Raw genomic sequence first — 16,535 nt, 5'->3', positions numbered from 1 at the left:
TCTGCTGCACCTGCTCACTCTCCCGATTCCCACGGTGAGGCCTGTCCCAGCTACTCGGGGAGAGAGGAGGGACGGCGCTGGAGACTGGGAGGACACACAACCACAGCCCAGAACAGGAAGCACATCACACACTCAGACTGGTCCGTTTGCGTCAGGTCGAGGGGGCAGCCGCTGAGGTGAAGAGGCCCAGACCTCTGAAGCTGTGAGCAGCCAGTGGGAGCAGCTCCATCACTGGGTCGACATCAGGCTGAGGTGAAGATGACAGACGTGTCCCTCATGATGACTCATGAAACAAGGTTCCAACAAACTCTTCACGCTTTATTGGAGGAAAGAAGTACCAAGGCTGGTCTATATTTTCCGTCTGAAACGGATTTCCAGCCTCCACTTGAAGCGGACAATATTGGGCGAGTCTTTCTTGTCTGGACCCGCTTTGTGACCCGGGATTCTGACACGTGGCTGAGCGTCATAAAGTCGCGGCGGGAATAAAAGCATTTAAAGGCGGCGCGCTGGTTCCTCCGTCAGAGCAGCGCGGCTCAGATGAACAAGTGAGTCATGAACACGTGAGGACGGTCAGTCGCAAGCGTCAAGCGCTGCCCGCCCAAACAACGGCGACACGGAGGGGCGCGCGCGGCGAGAATAGCGACGTTTAACTTGAGCGTGGAAGTCGATCGTCGCATGCGCGCAACCAAGCTTGAGACGCGCCTGAGTGGCAGCGGGGGCAGCCAATCCGGGCGCGGCGTCCCCTGCTCTTTAACGCGTCTGGTGCGCGGGGGGCGGGGCGGACTGGCCTCGGCTAGGCTTGTGATTAGCACTCGACTGGAGGCAGCGAGTTTGGAAATGTTGCCCGTGTGAGCCGCGGACTGGAGCGAGCGGCCGCCTGCGACACCGGAACACGGTCGGAAGTGTCGGACGGAGGCTGTTGGCGCGCTTCGAGGCGTTCTTGGCGGGGCTGCCTCGCTTTTGAGCTGGGTGAAGTGTCGCTGCTGCTCGGCTCCGAGCTGCGTCATCATGTCGCTTCCGACTGGAGTTGGCGAGCACAAACCTCGAGTTACCGCCGGAGCCGACGCCTCCCGCCGCCCGGGCCACTCCCGGCCCCGGGACTAGACGACGGCAGGTTGGCGCCGAGGCTCGCCGACTTCCCGTCACTTGCCTCGGCTGGTTGGCGCGGTTCTCGCGCGTGCATTCACCGGACGCTCGATTGTTGTCACCCGCGCAAGGCTCGGAACCCTCGCAGTCATGTGACCAGCTGCTGGGTCGCGGTGATTCTTGTCGTGGATGGTTGTTGGTTCGAGTCCGGGAGAGGAGCGATGATGATGATTATGATGATGGCAGCCTGTGATGCTGCCCACATCTGCTGCTGAAGACTGCTGACTCTCACCCCCCCTCCGACCCCAGCAGATCACCCCCCAGGTCCGGCCCGTGCTCTCAGAGGGCTGAGGTTCGGAGCCCTCACTGACAGAAGAAGAAGAAGAAGAACTTTTGAACATGGCCACCGCCTGCACACACGCCGCTGCTGCCTTCACCCGGACCTCCAGGTCATGGCTGCACGCAGACCGGTCCCGGACCCGGGCCCAGACGCCCGGCTCACCCAACTTCGAGGTGATCGACGGGATGCTGTACCGGAGGAAGCTGGAGAAGGGCTTCATCAACTACCGAGAGGTTCTGGAGGAGGAGCGGCGGCACGAGGCCATCTGCAGCTTCCACAGGCGGCGAGCGGGTCAGCGCCACCTGACACTGGAGGAGACCTACAAGTGTGTGGCCGAGAACTACTGGTGGGAAGGTACTGACTCTCTCATGTGACCCGACCGTGTTAGAAGGGAGCTGGGCCCAAGTATCCACCAAGGTGGAGCTTTGGTTCAGCAACAAGTGAACAGAGTTGCAGTGTCGCGTAAACTGGCCGGTCGGTGTGAGTGAGCAGGCAGGTTCGAGAAGGGCAGCACTTCCTGTGCCGTCTTATCTGTCAGCAGACTGATGCGATCATCTGGTGCTGGAGTGGGCCGGGGCCCATCCCCGGCCCTGATGAACGACCCATTGTCCGGCTGATGGAGCCACACCCCTTTATGCTAACGCTCCCTGTATTTAGGTGGCTGAGGTGAGGGGCCCCGGTCTAACGTGTCCCGCTTGTCCCCCACGCAGGGATGTACTTCCAGATCAGAGACGTGGTCCTGGCCTGCGCCGAGTGTGGGAGCCAGAAGCGCAAGAAAAACCAGGTGAGTCTCGCTCGGGCTGGTTTGGCTGGTGGATGTGAACCTCCTGGCTTCTGCCGCGGAGACACGCCACCTTCATGTGGTGAGAAGCAGCTGTTAGCACGGTGAAGGTGACTGACTCTGTTGAGCTGGAGAAACACGACCAACATGGTGGAGGTCTGACGGACTCAGAAGAGTCAGAGAAAGACGACCAACATGGTGGAGGTCTGACGGACTCAGAAGAGTCGGAGAAACACGACCAACATGGTGGAGGTCTGACGGACTCAGAAGAGTCAGAGAAAGACGACCAACATGGTGGAGGTCTGACGGACTCAGAAGAGTCAGAGGAAAAACTGGCGTTTCTAAACCAAAACGGCTGTGCTGCACACGAGAGCCGTGTCAGAAGGTCTCTACTGACTCGAGTCACTCTCAGAGTGGCACTGGTCAGTGACGTGTGTCAGTGGTTGAGAAGCTCCAACCGCTGTGTGGACGTTTGATACTTGGCTTGCACGACCTCACGCGACCTCCTAACCCGGCGCCTCTCTCTCTTGCAGGAGCAGGGCGTCCGAGCCTGCGTCACCAAGCGGCTGCCGGCGCACAGCAGCGACGTGCTGAGTCGGCTGAAGAGCCAGCGGGAGGCCGGCATGTTCTGTGACATCACGCTGCGCACCAGCGGCCGCTCCTACTCCGCCCACAAGGCCGTCCTCGCCGCTGTCAGCGACCACTTCCAGGAGCTCTTCACGGAAATGGACGCCAGCGCTGCGGCTGATATGGACTTCACAGGTGAGGCGAGGAGAGGCTTCCTGCTTCCTCAACCATTAGCTCCGAGTCCGAACGACTCGACGGGGCGTCATGACGCAGTTTGGATGAAACATGTGAGGTGTGACAACACCCAGTCAAGGAGCACCTTGAGCTATTAGCAACACACTGTCGCAGCCTGTATTTCTCACCGGTGCAGGACTTTGTCATGTGACCCTAGACATCGGTGTGACCGTAGCGTGTTTGCACCCTGTCGTTGATGATGGATCTGAGCGAGGGCGGGTCCGAGGACGGCGGGTCCGAGCAGCTCATGATCGGCGCCTATAGCACAACGGAGCTCCTTCAGACACGAGTGACTCCTGACTCCGGCTCGCGCCTCTCTGCTCACCTTCTGAGCTTGATGTTTCCTCTTCATGCAAATGTGGGGCCCAGGTGAGGTCGTCGGCATTAACGCCCCACTCCGGCGGCCATTGGGATGTTGATGTGCTCCTGAGGTGTGAGGCCTCCATTCACATGCGACGGCGGCTCCGCTCCCTCACCCTCCCCGGCCTGGCATTGACATGCAAATGAACGGGTCACCTCCACCAGCGGGGGCCAGCTGGTCTGGACCGGCTCGGCTCGCTAGCTTCCTGGACGCGACTCATCCAGACTTCAGAAGTCAGTCAGGAGAGAACCTGAAGTCCTTGCTCAGCACGGTCGTTCCTCTCGAGTATCAGGGAAGACTCGCCGGGGTGCTGGTCCTTGATATCCACGATGTCACATTTCACTTCTTAGATTACTGCATTAGCAGTCATTGAAAGAGTTCAAAGGTCAGAAAGGTTGGGTGAGCCCAAAGTGGTGAGTGAGGTCCGGCTGTTGAAGAGCCGTGAGCCGATTCCACTGGACGCTGGTGACCAACTGAGCCGCCCAGGTCGTCGCTGATGTAGCCCTCAGGAGGTCTGACCCTCTCCTGTGGCCTGGACCCAGCTGGTGTTGAGGCGCTCTGCTCAGTCTCGACCTGTTCAGGTGTCGTGAACCGGGTTCATCTGAGAAATGTGAAGCTTCACATGAACTCGGCCTCGGTGGTTGCTCTCTCTCAGGTGTCCAGCAGGGACTGGCCTGGCCTGTCGACTCGGGTGTTGTCGTCCCACCTGAGACCATCAGTGAAGTTCTCCTCCTCCTCTCTGCCAGGTTTCAGCGAGCGAAGCCTTCTGTCCCTCCTGGACTTCTCCTACTCCTCCACCCTCAAAGTTCGGCCCGAGGATCTGCCCGAGGTGGTCACCATGGCGCGCCACCTGGGCATGTGGCGGGCGGTGGAGGCCTGCTCGGCCCTGATGAAGGAGCAGGACTCGGACTCCCACCCGGGCCAGGACCCCGCCTTGGCCTGTGTGGGCTCTTGTCAGGACGGTCAGCGCCATCAGAGCAAGAGGAAGCGGCCCCCTGGGTCCGAGGTGGACCCAGACCCGGAGCACAGTCCCAGGAGGACCCTGCGCCGACTGTTGTCCCCCCAGGTGCCACTCAGCCCCTCACACAGGATGAAACTCCTGGACTTCAAGTCTCCGTCCGTGAAGAAAGCCACGCCTCCTCGCAGCGCTCCCCCCACCCCGCCCAGCACCCGCCTGCTGCGCTCCTCACCCGGTGCCGCCCGCAGGCTCCAGCAGACGCCAGCGCTGCCGGAGAGCCCCCAGCGCCAGAAGAAGCCCCGCCCCCAGGGCGAGCGGCCCGGGGTGGTGAAGCAGGAGGAGGTGGTCCTGGACGATGAGCTGGACTACGCACGAGCGCAGGAGAAGTACAAGCTGATGAACGTGCTGGGTCTTCAGCGCACCGCCCTGCTGCCCAGGCCCGAGGATCTGATCGGCTGGAGGCAGAAGAAGCGGCTGAGGAAGCTGAAGGCCAACAACTACTCGCTGACCAAGCGGCGGAAACCTCCCCCCGCCGAGCCCTACGCCGCCCTCTCGCTTCCCCTCTGCGCCCCCGCCAACACGCTGCTGCCGCCTGAGGTGGCCCCGGCGAGGAGGAGGAGCCTGGCCGTCACCCAGGTGCCCCCGAGTGACCGCAGCATGAGGAGCCAAGGGCTGCTGCGGGACCTGGGCTACGGTGGGCGGGAGCTCAGGCGCTCGGTCAGGAGGGGCGACCGTCGCCCGTCCAAGCAGCCCGTCCCACGCAAGCCCCACCGGGCCCCGGCGAGGAGCGCGGTGCGGGTCAAAGCCGAGCCGGCGGAGTTCTGCATCTCAGGTCTAGCCTCCAACAAGCCGGCGCCCCGGGGTGGCGCCGCTCAGGAGACGCTCAGGACGCTGCGCTACAACAGCGGCCGCCCCGCTGCCAAGTCCAGGCCTCGGCACGGGGTCACCCCGGAAGACACCAAGGCCGCGGAGGGCGGCGGCGGCTCGGAGCAGGCGCCTCCTCACGCCATCTGTGAGCACCCGCTCTACAGAGTCATCAAAGAGGAGCCGGCCGACCCGCTGCCGGTGGGCGGGCCCTTCCCCGACCCGCCCTCCCCTGACCTGGGCAAGCGGCAGAGCAAGCCGCCCATCAAGCTGCTGGACTCGGGCTTCCTCTTCAGCTTCTGCCGTCTGAAGAAGGAGGAGGAGAGCGTGGACATCTGCCTGACGCGCTCGGTGTCGCAGGGCGGCCACCACAGGGTGCTGCGCAACCGTGGCCCCCCGCCGCTGACGCCCGCCGTCAAGAGGGAGGAGCCGGAGAGGAGCCTCAGCCACAGAGTCACGCTGAGACCCAAGGCCACCATCAGCAGCGCTGGTGCTCCTGTGACAGCGACCGGCCGAGCCAAGCCCAAGGTGACCGGACGCTCCTCGCCGCTGCCGCCCTCCTCACCTCACGCCTCTAACCTCTCGCCTTCTGCCCCGCAGGGAAACCCTCACCCCGCCAGCAACCGGGACTCGGTGCGCCGCGCCAGGCTGAAGCAGCTGCGGGGCCCTCGCAGCCAGGTGCCCATGGCCTCCAAATCGGCCCACAGCTGCCTGCAGTGTCCAGCCACGTACCGGGACTGCGACGGGCTGATCATGCACCGACTCCGCCACATCGAGGGCAAACACTGGCCCTGCCTGGTACGTCCCTGTCCCGGGGCAGGAGGGGCGCGGCTCACCACCGGCCCGCTCTCAACCTTCCCGTCTCTCTGTCCACAGCTCTGCAGCAAAACCTTCTTCCGACTCGGGAATGTACGGGCCCACATCCGCACCCACGACCCCAAACTGTACAAATGCCGGAGCTGCATTCTGGCCGGCTCCTGAGGTCTGCTCCTGCCGGGGACCCAGGTAAGTGCCCAGGGGCCGGAGCGAGGCGGGAGGGGGCCGACTTGGAGACCAGGCAGATGCTGAGGCTCCAGCTGAGAAGAGGAGCTTCTCATTGCAGCAGCACGTCTGAGGGCGCTTTCACACTGCAGGTTCTGTCTCAGGAGCTCAGAAGTCCCAGATGTGAACACAAGCCAGTCGGGTTTTGGCCGCAGACCTGGGACCTGGGACTCGCGGGGTGTTGCGGGTGTTTGGTAGCTCGCGCGTTTTCTCCTTTATTAGGCTGCAAGACGCTCCCTATTACGCAGCTTGTTTGCACTATTTCCTTGTAAAACCAACATGACGAGACTCTTCCATGTTTAGTTTTGGCTGTGAAACGCCACATTCTGTTCCAGCCGTGGCTCAGCTGCGTCATCAGTTCATATCTGAGGAGAGGACGACTAAGTAGAGCCAAGAAGTGACAGAGAAATAAGGAGGCCAAGGCCATGGTGGTAAACAGGTTGTCGCATGACGACGTCCTTGTGACCAGCTTCATCGTGGGTCACAAACCAGCTATTGTGCCCAAAACGCCCCCAGCTGAGGAATAAAGGGACATGGTCTGAGGCACAGAGCTGGAGGCTGCACAGCAGGGGGCGCATCGGACTCAGACCCACCCGAGACGGAACCAGTAGTGTGAAAAGCCCCTGAGAAAGGGAGCCCACGTCACTCACTTGTCCACCCCCCACCACACCCCCCTCCCTCTCTCTCCCTCCTCAGGACTTGGACCTGCAGCCCGTCCACACCGGCTCCTCCACTGCAAGCACAACTGTCTGGATCTGTGGACATTATTTAAGCAACCAAACCACGGTTGCCGGTTCTACTCCTGCGGGGGGAGGGCTACACTTGAACGTCACACTCAGGGGGCGGGGCCTGCTGCGGCCGGGCGCCACCGCACGCTGATGTACAGATTGAAAAAGAAAAGTGTTTTGTGGTCCTGGTTTCCTCTGTATATCTGAGTTGGAGTGCACTTACGTCAGACCTGCGGCCTGCGGGGGGCGGCGTCCACGGCGGGATTACTTGAATGGAGGGAGCGTGGGGAGTAACTTGAAGCTGGGTGACACTTTTATCACGGAGCGCAGCCGAGGCCGCTGCTTGAAAGGGAACCGGTCTTGTCTGTAATGTGAATCCTCGTGACCCTGGATCTGTAGAGACTGAATAAATTTTGCCTTTTACTTTTGACTCTCTGGCTTTCACCCTTCTGCCCCTCCCCCCACACACACACACGCTCATTCTGCTGCCATCAGGTGAGGCAGACTTCCTCCACTGAAAGTCGATCCATCGAGGAACAAATGTGAACCCTGTCAGAAGCAGAAAAAGCAGCGGTTCGTAACGCCGCCGCTGGATGGCGCTGGTGACCACGTGTTGACGTACGCTGCTCGACAACTGAACAAAAAAGCAAAATGGTGTCACGTTTTAGGAGACACGCACCGTGAGGATCTGGGGAGGGCGAGTCAGAGCAGGTGACGACTCTGACTCCACCTACCTTCAGGGGTCACGGGGGTGCTGCTCTGTCCCAGCTACCCGGGACGAGAGACGGGTCAGCGGGAGGAAACCAGTGTTTGGACTAAACAGGCGTGGACTCAGCGTCTGGAATCAAACCCGCAACCTTCTCTCGGATCTGCTGCAGTTCTTAATGGAAACGAGCTGAGCCAGAAGGCAGCAGGACCAGGTCCATCACGCTCAAGTCAGGAGCAGCGCGGCTGCTGCTGTGGGCCCCTGGACCTTTCCTGCCGTGGCGGGGCCCCGGTGTCGGGTTCCAGACGCCCCCCCCCTCCTCCTCGGGCTGGAGGACTTGGGTTACCCCCGAATCTGAGGGGGGCGGAGAGAGGGGGGGGAACAGCTGACAATTTATGCGAGTGGGGGCCCCACATTCTCGGAGGCAGAGGGAGTGGGGGGGGGTGGAAGGTGGGACTAGAGGGGACGGAGCCCGGCGTGAGGGGTGAGGGGGGGCGCCTTGTTTGAAGCTTGTCAGCGAGTGCTGGAGACAAGAGTCCCTCCATGTGTGAAAGCGACTTGGCAGGAATGTTTGGACCGAACCAAGTGCGCAGAGCCGGAGGGGGGTTCCGCTGGTGTGAGGGAGGGAGGGAGAGAGTTCTCATGTGTCCGCGATCCCCAGCAGCAACAAAAGAGAGGCAATGAGCCCCCCTCCCTCCCCCACCACCCCACACACACACACACTCCAGACTGAGAAGATGATGAAACCTGAAGTGTCTTGCAGAGAGAGAGAGAGAGAGAGAGAGGGAGAGTCTGTTTAGATGTGTTTACCAACAACCAGAGCGAGGGAGAGAGAGCTGAGGGCGTGTGTGAACACCTGGTTGATCCTCACTCGTGAAGACTGTATGACTTTGTGATAACATTTGGCCGGTCCCCACAAGGTTCGGCCTCAATCTGCGGCTTCAAACATCAAAGTAACTGGGCTCCAGTCTGTGTTGAGCGGGGAGGCTGGGGAGAGGGTGATGGCCAGGAGAGGTCCCCACAAGGGCAGAGAGACAGGCGTGCATGACTTGGTCATGGTTGCTACCCAGCCTCTGGAGTGACTCGGTCTGTGGCATGACTCGGCCTCTGGAGTGACTCGGTCTGTGGCATGACTCGGCCTCTAGAGCGACTCAGTCTCTTGTGTGACTCGGCCTCTAGAGCGACTCAGTCTCTCGTGTGACTCGGCCTTTGGAGCGACTCAGTCTCTCGTGTGACTCGGCCTCTAGAGCGACTCGGTCACGGTTGCTACTCAGCCTCTGGAGTGACTCAGTCTCTTGTGTGACTCGGCCTCTAGAACGACTCAGTCTCTTGTGTGACTCGGCCTCTGGAGCGACTCGGTCACGGTTGCTATTCAGCCTCTGGAGTGACTCGGTCTGTGGCATGACTCGGCCTCTAGAGCGACTCAGTCTCTCGTGTGACTCGGCCTCTGGAGCGACTCAGTCTCTTGTGTGACTCGGCCTTTGGAGCGACTCAGTCTCTCGTGTGACTCGGCCTCTGGAGCGACTCGGTCACGGTTGCTACTCAGCCTCTGGAGTGACTCGGTCTGTGGCATGACTCGGCCTCTAGAGCGACTCAGTCTCTCGTGTGACTTGGCCTCTGGAGCGACTCAGTCTCTTGTGTGACTCGGCCTTTGGAGCGACTCAGTCTCTCGTGTGACTCGGCCTCTGGAGCGACTCGGTCACGGTTGCTACTCAGCCTCTGGAGTGACTCGGTCTGTGGCATGACTCGACCTCTGGAACGACTCAGTCTCTCGTGTGACTCGGTCTCTGGAACGACTCAGTCTCTCGTGTGACTCGGCCTCTGGAGCGACTCGGTCACGGTTGCTACTCAGCCTCTGGACTGACTCGGTCTGTGGCGTGACTCGGCCTCTGGAGCGACTCAGTCTCTTGTGTGACTCGGTCTCTGGAACGACTCAGTCTCTCGTGTGACTCGGCCTCTGGAACGACTCAGTCTCTCGTGTGACTCGGGATGGTGACTCAATCAGCGGTCAGCACAAAGCTCCCCTCTGGACTCCAACGAACCTGAGGTGGACCGAGCCGAATCGGCCGAATCGGATCACGTCATTGAGGTCTCAGGACAGCACTGGTGTGTACATGGCTCGGTCCTGGGGTTCTGGACCTGCCGTGACCTGGCACCACTGTCTTCACTTCAGGTGCCTGATCCTCCGTCCTCCTGCAGATGACTCTGGATGGGAGCAGACTCCTGCTGCTGGAGCCGTGACTCGTGAAGTCATGGTTCAGAAGGCTGGAATGACCTTTGATCTTTGCTGGTCCTGCTCTCTGGGAGGGTGTGAGGACCCCAGCTCTCAGGAGCTGCGCCACGTGACCCTCTCTCTTCACCACAGGCTCCATTTCCTCAGTGACTCTATGGAGCAGTGAAGTCTGAGAAGGTCCAGCAGCTGCAGCAGCAGCATCCATGGAAGCCAGGGACGGAGGACGCAGTTGTGCTGCGGGACGTCGGGACGTGGAAACACCGGAGCACCGTGGTCCTTCGGGGAGGGGGCGCCGTGGTTAGACAGGGGACCTCCTTCACATGGGCAGGTGATGGAGCTAAAGATGTCACGGGCCGAGAGGTTGAAAGGTAAAGAGGGAGGAGAGGAGTGATGAGGAGGGAGGGATGGAGGGGTGACGGGGAGGGGAGAGGGACGCTCTCGGGGCTTGAAGCACATTAGTATTCATGGAGAAGAGGAGGCCACAGACCAGGAGCAGAAGGCTACACACACTGACATACGTGCTGCGTCTCGGTGGCTTTGGCTCGTGTCACAAATAGCACACACACACACACGCACATGCACATGAGTCACTCTCGCTCACTCCTGATGCAGGGTGGTTTCCGCTGACTTCACCCGTCAGGGCTGGACTTCAGGTGATCTTCTTCTCCTGGACCCTCGTGGTCCTGCAGGGTCAAGGGTCGGGGGGGGTGGGGGGTGGAGGGGGACGCAGGTGACTCATCTGGTTGGGGGGGGGAGCAGCGCTGCTGTTCTATTCATAGTCGGGCCTGAGCGCGTGCGCGCGCGTGTGTGGGCGGGCAGGTGGTGCGTGCAGCTGACACTTGATGTGCCGTGACACCAGACGCACGGGCTGAGCTCCCGCGGCCCAGAGAGCGCAGCCTCCGGGACGCGGCCTCCGTGTGGCGGGAGACAAAGGAGTGCCGCGGAGTCAGAGCGAGACGGTGTAAACAGCCGCAGAGACGGAGGAGGCTGTTGCCATGGCGGCGGAGGCTGCATCCTCGTGTCACTCAGGGGGAATCAGGGCTAATGAGGGAGGCGTGTGCGCCTGCGCGCGCGCGCGCGCGTCTCCCAGCAACGCGGCCCTCCGCTCCTCTGGAGGGTCGCGGGGATGACGGGCTCCGAGCAGGAGCAGAGGTGCGGACGGACGGAGAGGTGAAGCGCGCGCGAGAGAGTGCGAGTGTGGAGGCGGCGCGCGCGTCATCTCGCTGCAAATTAGCCACCAATCACAGGCGAACAGGTCTGAGTCCCCCCCACCCCCCTCCTCAGCAAACAGCCTGGAGCCGCCAACATCTGCCCGCGCGCGCGCTCTCCCCCGTCTGTCTTGAGAAGCAGCTCACGCGCTCTGCTCGGCATTTGTTTGGCTGTCCGCGCCGTCATCAAAGAGACGCCGCTCTCCCCCGCCTCCCTCTCCTGCTGGACCCTGCTCCTCATCTGCCTCCCCCCCAGTCCTCCCCCCTCCTCCTGTCATCCTCCCCTCCTCCTCACCTGTGCTCCTGATCTGCCTCCTCCCTCCCCTCCTCCTGTCTTCCTCTCCCTGCTCCTCATCTCCCTCTCCTCCTCCTCCTACCTCCCCTCCTCCTGTCTTCCTCCCCTCCTCCTGTCTTCCTCCCCTCCTCCTGTCATCCTCCCCTCCTCCTGTCTTCCTCCCCTCCTCCTGTCATCCTCCCCTCCTCCTGTCTTCCTCCCCTCCTCCTGTCATCCTCCCCTCCTCCTGATCTCTCCCCTGCTCCTCCTCTCCTCCCCTCCTCCTCTCCTCCTCTCCCTGCTCCTCATCTCCCTCTCCTCCTCCTCCACCCTCCCTCCTCTCCTCCTGTCATCCTCCCCTCCTCCTGTCCTCCTCACCCGTGCTCCTGATCTGCCTCCTCCCTCCCCTCCTCCTCCCTCCCCTCCTCCTGATCTCTCCCCTCCTCCTGTCCTCCTCACCTGTGCTCCTGATCTGCCTCCTCCCTCCCCTCCTCCTGTCTTCCTCTCCCTGCTCCTCATCTCCCTCTCCTCCTCCTCCTACCTCCCCTCCTCCTGTCTTCCTCCCCTCCTCCTGTCATCCTCCCCTCCTCCTGATCTCTCCCCTGCTCCTCATCTCCCTCCCCTCCTCCTCCACCCTCCCTCCCTCCTCCTGTCATCCTCCCCTCCTCCTGTCCTCCTCACCCGTGCTCCTGATCTGCCTCCTCCCTGCCGTCCTCCCTCAGCCCCCCCCCCTCCTCCACGAGGATAAATAATTTGATCTGGAGGGTTTTTGAAATTCCACCACTCGGAGAGGCGTGACGTTAATCTTTTATTATCTGCTCCCTCATTCTTCCTCTCCCCTTCTCTTCCACGCTCCTTATCGTTCCTCCAGAAGCTCCCCCTCCCTCCCCCCCGTCAGGTCTCTCCCCCCCGCCTGTCCTTGCAGTATTCTAATGATTCATATTTCACATCCACTGCCTTTTCATTCAGCCTGTCGACAGCGCTTCAGGGACAGACACTCACCATCTTAATTGACTGAGGAGATGGAGGTGAGGGAGCTGGAGGCGGCCCCTCCCCCTCCTGCCCCTCCTGCCCCTCCGCTCACGTGTCTCCTGGTGTCCGCTCTGCTCCTGGTGTCTCACGGATGACCTCACTCCTGGCAGTCTCTCCATCGTTGCTCCAGACCTGTGATCAGTGTGTGCAGGTGGCCCCAGGTGCCGAGGGCCCTGAGCGATGCAGGGCCCCTCGGCCTGGGCGGGCTCTCGGGGCGTCGCCGGGCGGTAATGGAGCTGTCAGTGTTTTCTCTCAGGGGTCGAGGGAGTGAGGCACGAGAGCAGGCTGGAAATGATGATGTGAAGGAAGGGATGCTCTGATGAGGAGAAATGAGAGCCCCCCCCACCACCACCACCACCACCACCGCCCCCGTCTGTCTGTCTGTGGCTGCCTTTGATCTCAGCCTCTGTCCCACGCTGCATATTAAGATGCCCCGGCCCTGTTTGGTATTCTGAGGCGGCGCACCGATGCCAGTCTCCATATCCTCTCCTCGCTTCTTCTGTGAAAGAGAGCAAAAACCCCTCTGTCTGTCTCAAGATGCTTATCCCACTAAATGGGTCTGAAATAGCTGGAGAACAGGGCGGGGGAGCGGCGGCGGCGTGTTGGAGAGGAGAGACGCACGCGCGCGGGGGGGGGGGGCGGTTCAGGGGGAGGTATTAGACACAGACGGCTGCTGAGGAGGAGGCGGGGGGGGCGAGCGATGGTGGCGGAGACCATCATGAAAGCTATTATCACGCCAGCAACACGGAGCAGAGCAGAGCAGGAGCGGCAGAAGGGTGATGGCTGAATGTTTGGGATTAGCCCTGCTGCCTTCCTCCTCTCCCTCCCTGAGCCCTGGGGAAGGCACAGCTTTAGTTAAACTGCTCTATTAAACGGCGCCTGCTGAGAAAATCAAATTATAACTTCCTTTAATCAGCCAGTATCAGTGGCCCACACAGGAGCAGCCGGCCCTGACAGCACACACAGAGAGAGAGAGAGACCTGAGGGAGGCCCACATAAACCTGTCTCCCGTCTGCTTCCGTTCCCATGGCAACAAGAGAGAGCCAGCCAGGAGGAACGCAGGCAGAGGAATGTCTGCATCTAGCCTTCGCTGCCGCCTGCATCCAAACACAAAGACTGGAGCCACATTCACGTGTTCACGCGTGGCTGCTGACGCCTCACCTGGAGAAGCGGAGCCCGAGATCCCCAGTGAGACCTTCAAGCTTGGATCTCCTTCACTCAACAAGTGTGGTGGCCACACTGCAGAAAAAGACCAATAGATGTCACTCGAAGTGTCAGCCCTTCGCAGCACGACTCTTGAACGACTTTTCTTTTCTTTTTCTCAAGCAACATTTCATCGTTACATTTCTGCTGTTCTGCCAATTGCTATTAACTCTTCATTTTGACAATATTACTGTATTGATTTACTCAATAGCATGATTCCTAAAATCAGTAGCACAAGCTAATTAACAGCATAATACAGTTTAGCTACCAGAATTCAAATAAATACAAGATTCCATTTTGCTGGGCTAAAAACTGTCAAGAAACACACGCACATGTGCTCAGTCAAATACAATGTTGAATATTTAAATCAAAAAACATGACCTCCGTTTACTGTTACAGGATGTGAGTGTCCACTTTAGTGGAAACAAAAGGTTTGAAAGAAAATCTGCTGAGTTGTTAACCACCACCGGTTCATAGGCATCGACGGCAGGGGAGAAGAAAGAGGAAAAACAGTCAAAAGAGAGGAAAATGATGAGTTTCGTCTGCAGTGACACGCTGACTACAGTTTCCATGAAGACATGCTGAAGTGTCTCTGGAGTGAACTTGAGTGAGAGAGCTATCGAGAGCGTGCAGCAGGTGCTGATGGAAGATCTGGCGGATCCTGCCAAATCACAGACCTGCTCTGCTCCTTTGTGGATGCAGTGGGGGCGACACAGTCCTCCAGGACACAGAGGGTGATACGGCGACCCCCGCTGGTCGCCCCCTCTTCAGGAGCAGCCTCCTATAAAACAAGAGCAGGATTCAGATGATGATGCATTTCTGCACCGTGAATTCCTTGAGAACATTATCATCCAAAACACTCAGCATGAAGCTCCAGTCCTGGGACCACAGGGCCTTGCTACGTGACGTGGGAGACCCCGTGGATCAGGTGGATGATTCTGCTCATTTAACATCGCAGTCTGGCCATGACTGAGACACACATTATTGGTCTGACATGTGCGTTACTGTTGGAAGGTTCTGATTTTCTGCTCAGTCAATGAAGAATGTGAACGCTGTTGAACAGGCTGTGGTTGTGTTTTTGACAGTGAGGTTTTCACCCTGTCATCACAGTCAGCGTGTCTCCAGGTGACCAGGACGGCTTTGGTCCCGTTTCAGTCTGCATGTCGTGCTCAGGTTCGTCTTGGACGGAGTTTCACTGAAGAGCCTTTCCTGTCCACACCTACCCGGGAGCTTCAGCGTGGCTTCACGGTCCACCGGTCCACCAGTCCACCGGTCCAGCAGTCCACCGGTCCAGCAGTCCAGCAGTCCAGCAGTCCACCAGTCCACCAGTCCACCGGTCCACCGGTCCAGCCTCCAGCAGACGCTCCACAGGTTCTTCAGCGCACAGAGCCGCAGCCCAGACCTGGAGCAGCAGGGGGCGGCAGTGAGCACCAAGCTCCGCCTCTGGATCACACCTCCACCTGCACGCTGGAGAACCTGAAGTGGAGCCCACACAGCCCACCATAAATCCCTCTCGTTAGGAGGCAATCCAATCACTCTCCTCTCTGATTAGTCATTAGCAGGCCAGTTAGCGAGATGGTGGGTGGGAAAGCGCTTCATCGTAATGGTGCTCAATAAACATTGTTTCTGTTCGGCGAGCCGACACACGCGGCGGCGGCAGACTGCGGTGGAGCAGAGGCATCTGGCCGGTCGCCCATGGCAACACGGAGACAGGAGCCTGACGGACGAGCGAGTGGCCACGCCTCCTGGGCAGACAGGCGGGGGACACCCTGGACAGGTCTCAGGACTGACCTCCTGGAGGAAATGTGAGAAACGCCCCGCACAAACCTTCATCATCTCCCCGGAGACAATCCAACATGGCGTGTCTCAGCAAGAGTGCTGGAGGCTGGCTGGAGGTCCTCAGAGGTCCCACAGGTCTGGGAAGGTTCCTCCTGCAACATGGCTGCCTTTAGACGCGGAGGAGGGACAGCCTGATCCTCAGGCCGCTTGGGACCCGGTTCATGAGACAGAAGCTCTGACCCTCACCCCTGAGTCCCAGGGTCGGATCATCTGCGTGTGCCTGCAGCTGGACCTTCACAGACCAACCTTCCTGACAGCTGGCTCCTCCCACCCTGAGATTCTGCAGCGTCTACCCCAAACATCGGGCTGCTCCACACTGACACACGGCTGGTGCAGATGTTGCTCAGGAGGAGACGTTGATCCTCAGACAACTGCCCGGGCAGCACGATGAGCGACGCGCAGCAGACATGCAGCCAGGAGCAGGGCTCTGGTGGAGTCTCCTGCTCCTCCAGCAGGGGGTCCGCCCACACGGTGAGTGAGAGTGTGGCGTCACTGATCTCTGCTGCAGGCGCTAACATGTCTGTCGTCGGGAGGCGCAGGTATGTTCTCGCACCAGTGTCGCACAAGACCGCCAGCGTCTGTGGAGCAACGCAGCTGGAGCGCCGCCAGTGTCTCCGGCTGCAGCCGCCAACATGGCTGCCTCGCTCCTCCGTCTCCGCCAAAACCTGTGTTGGCTTTAGGCCGGGCCGCTGTCTCCACCTGACCATCCTGCCCTCACTCCTTCATCATCACCCTTCTTCTTCTCCAACACAACCATGTGTCCAGACCACCTGTCCCACCCAACTCGGTCTCCCGGATGTGGACCACAGGAGCAACAAGAGGGATGATGGAGATGAAGAAGAGGAAGCGAGTTCTGCAAGTCACGTTGATGTATTCCAAGTCTGAAGAAACAGCCGCACTGATGGTCCTCAAACCTCTCTGAAGAGGTGGAAAAGAAAAGTCCACGTTCTCCTCAGTGATGTACATCTCTTAAAGTGCCTCCTGGTCTGGACAAGAGGAACGCTGAGGCGACTGTGGTCTTCCTCAGTGACATCACTGTTGTTCGTGTCAAGACAGACTTGGCTCGTCTCCAGTCATGAA

General features: G+C 60.0%; 1 protein-coding gene across 2 annotated transcripts; it reads left to right on the top strand.

Annotated features, from left to right (window-relative positions):
• The first annotated feature begins 527 nt into the window (after window positions 1–527).
• si:dkey-229b18.3 (caskin-1) lies at window positions 528–7,820 on the top strand. Of its 2 annotated transcripts, XM_053878036.1 has the most exons (8): window positions 528–545; window positions 1,396–1,780; window positions 2,137–2,210; window positions 2,741–2,969; window positions 4,116–5,719; window positions 5,792–5,989; window positions 6,068–6,196; window positions 6,929–7,820. In XM_053878036.1, the coding sequence occupies exons 2-7, from the start codon at window positions 1,486–1,488 to the stop codon at window positions 6,170–6,172; spliced, it is 2,505 nt and encodes an 834-aa protein (XP_053734011.1). In that variant the 5' UTR covers window positions 528–545; window positions 1,396–1,485; the 3' UTR covers window positions 6,173–6,196; window positions 6,929–7,820. The 2 variants fall into 2 exon arrangements, with proteins under 2 accessions (XP_053734011.1, XP_053734010.1); XM_053878035.1 differs by lacking the exon at window positions 528–545 and having other exon boundaries at window positions 555–1,780; window positions 6,929–7,819.
• The last annotated feature ends 8,715 nt before the right edge of the window (window positions 7,821–16,535 follow it).

This window comes from Synchiropus splendidus, chromosome 10 (assembly GCF_027744825.2).
Source record: "Synchiropus splendidus isolate RoL2022-P1 chromosome 10, RoL_Sspl_1.0, whole genome shotgun sequence".
Classification (NCBI taxonomy): domain Eukaryota; kingdom Metazoa; phylum Chordata; class Actinopteri; order Syngnathiformes; family Callionymidae; genus Synchiropus; species Synchiropus splendidus.
The sequence above is the reverse complement of the archived record's forward strand: the minus strand, read 5'-3'. Positions and strand labels throughout refer to the sequence as shown.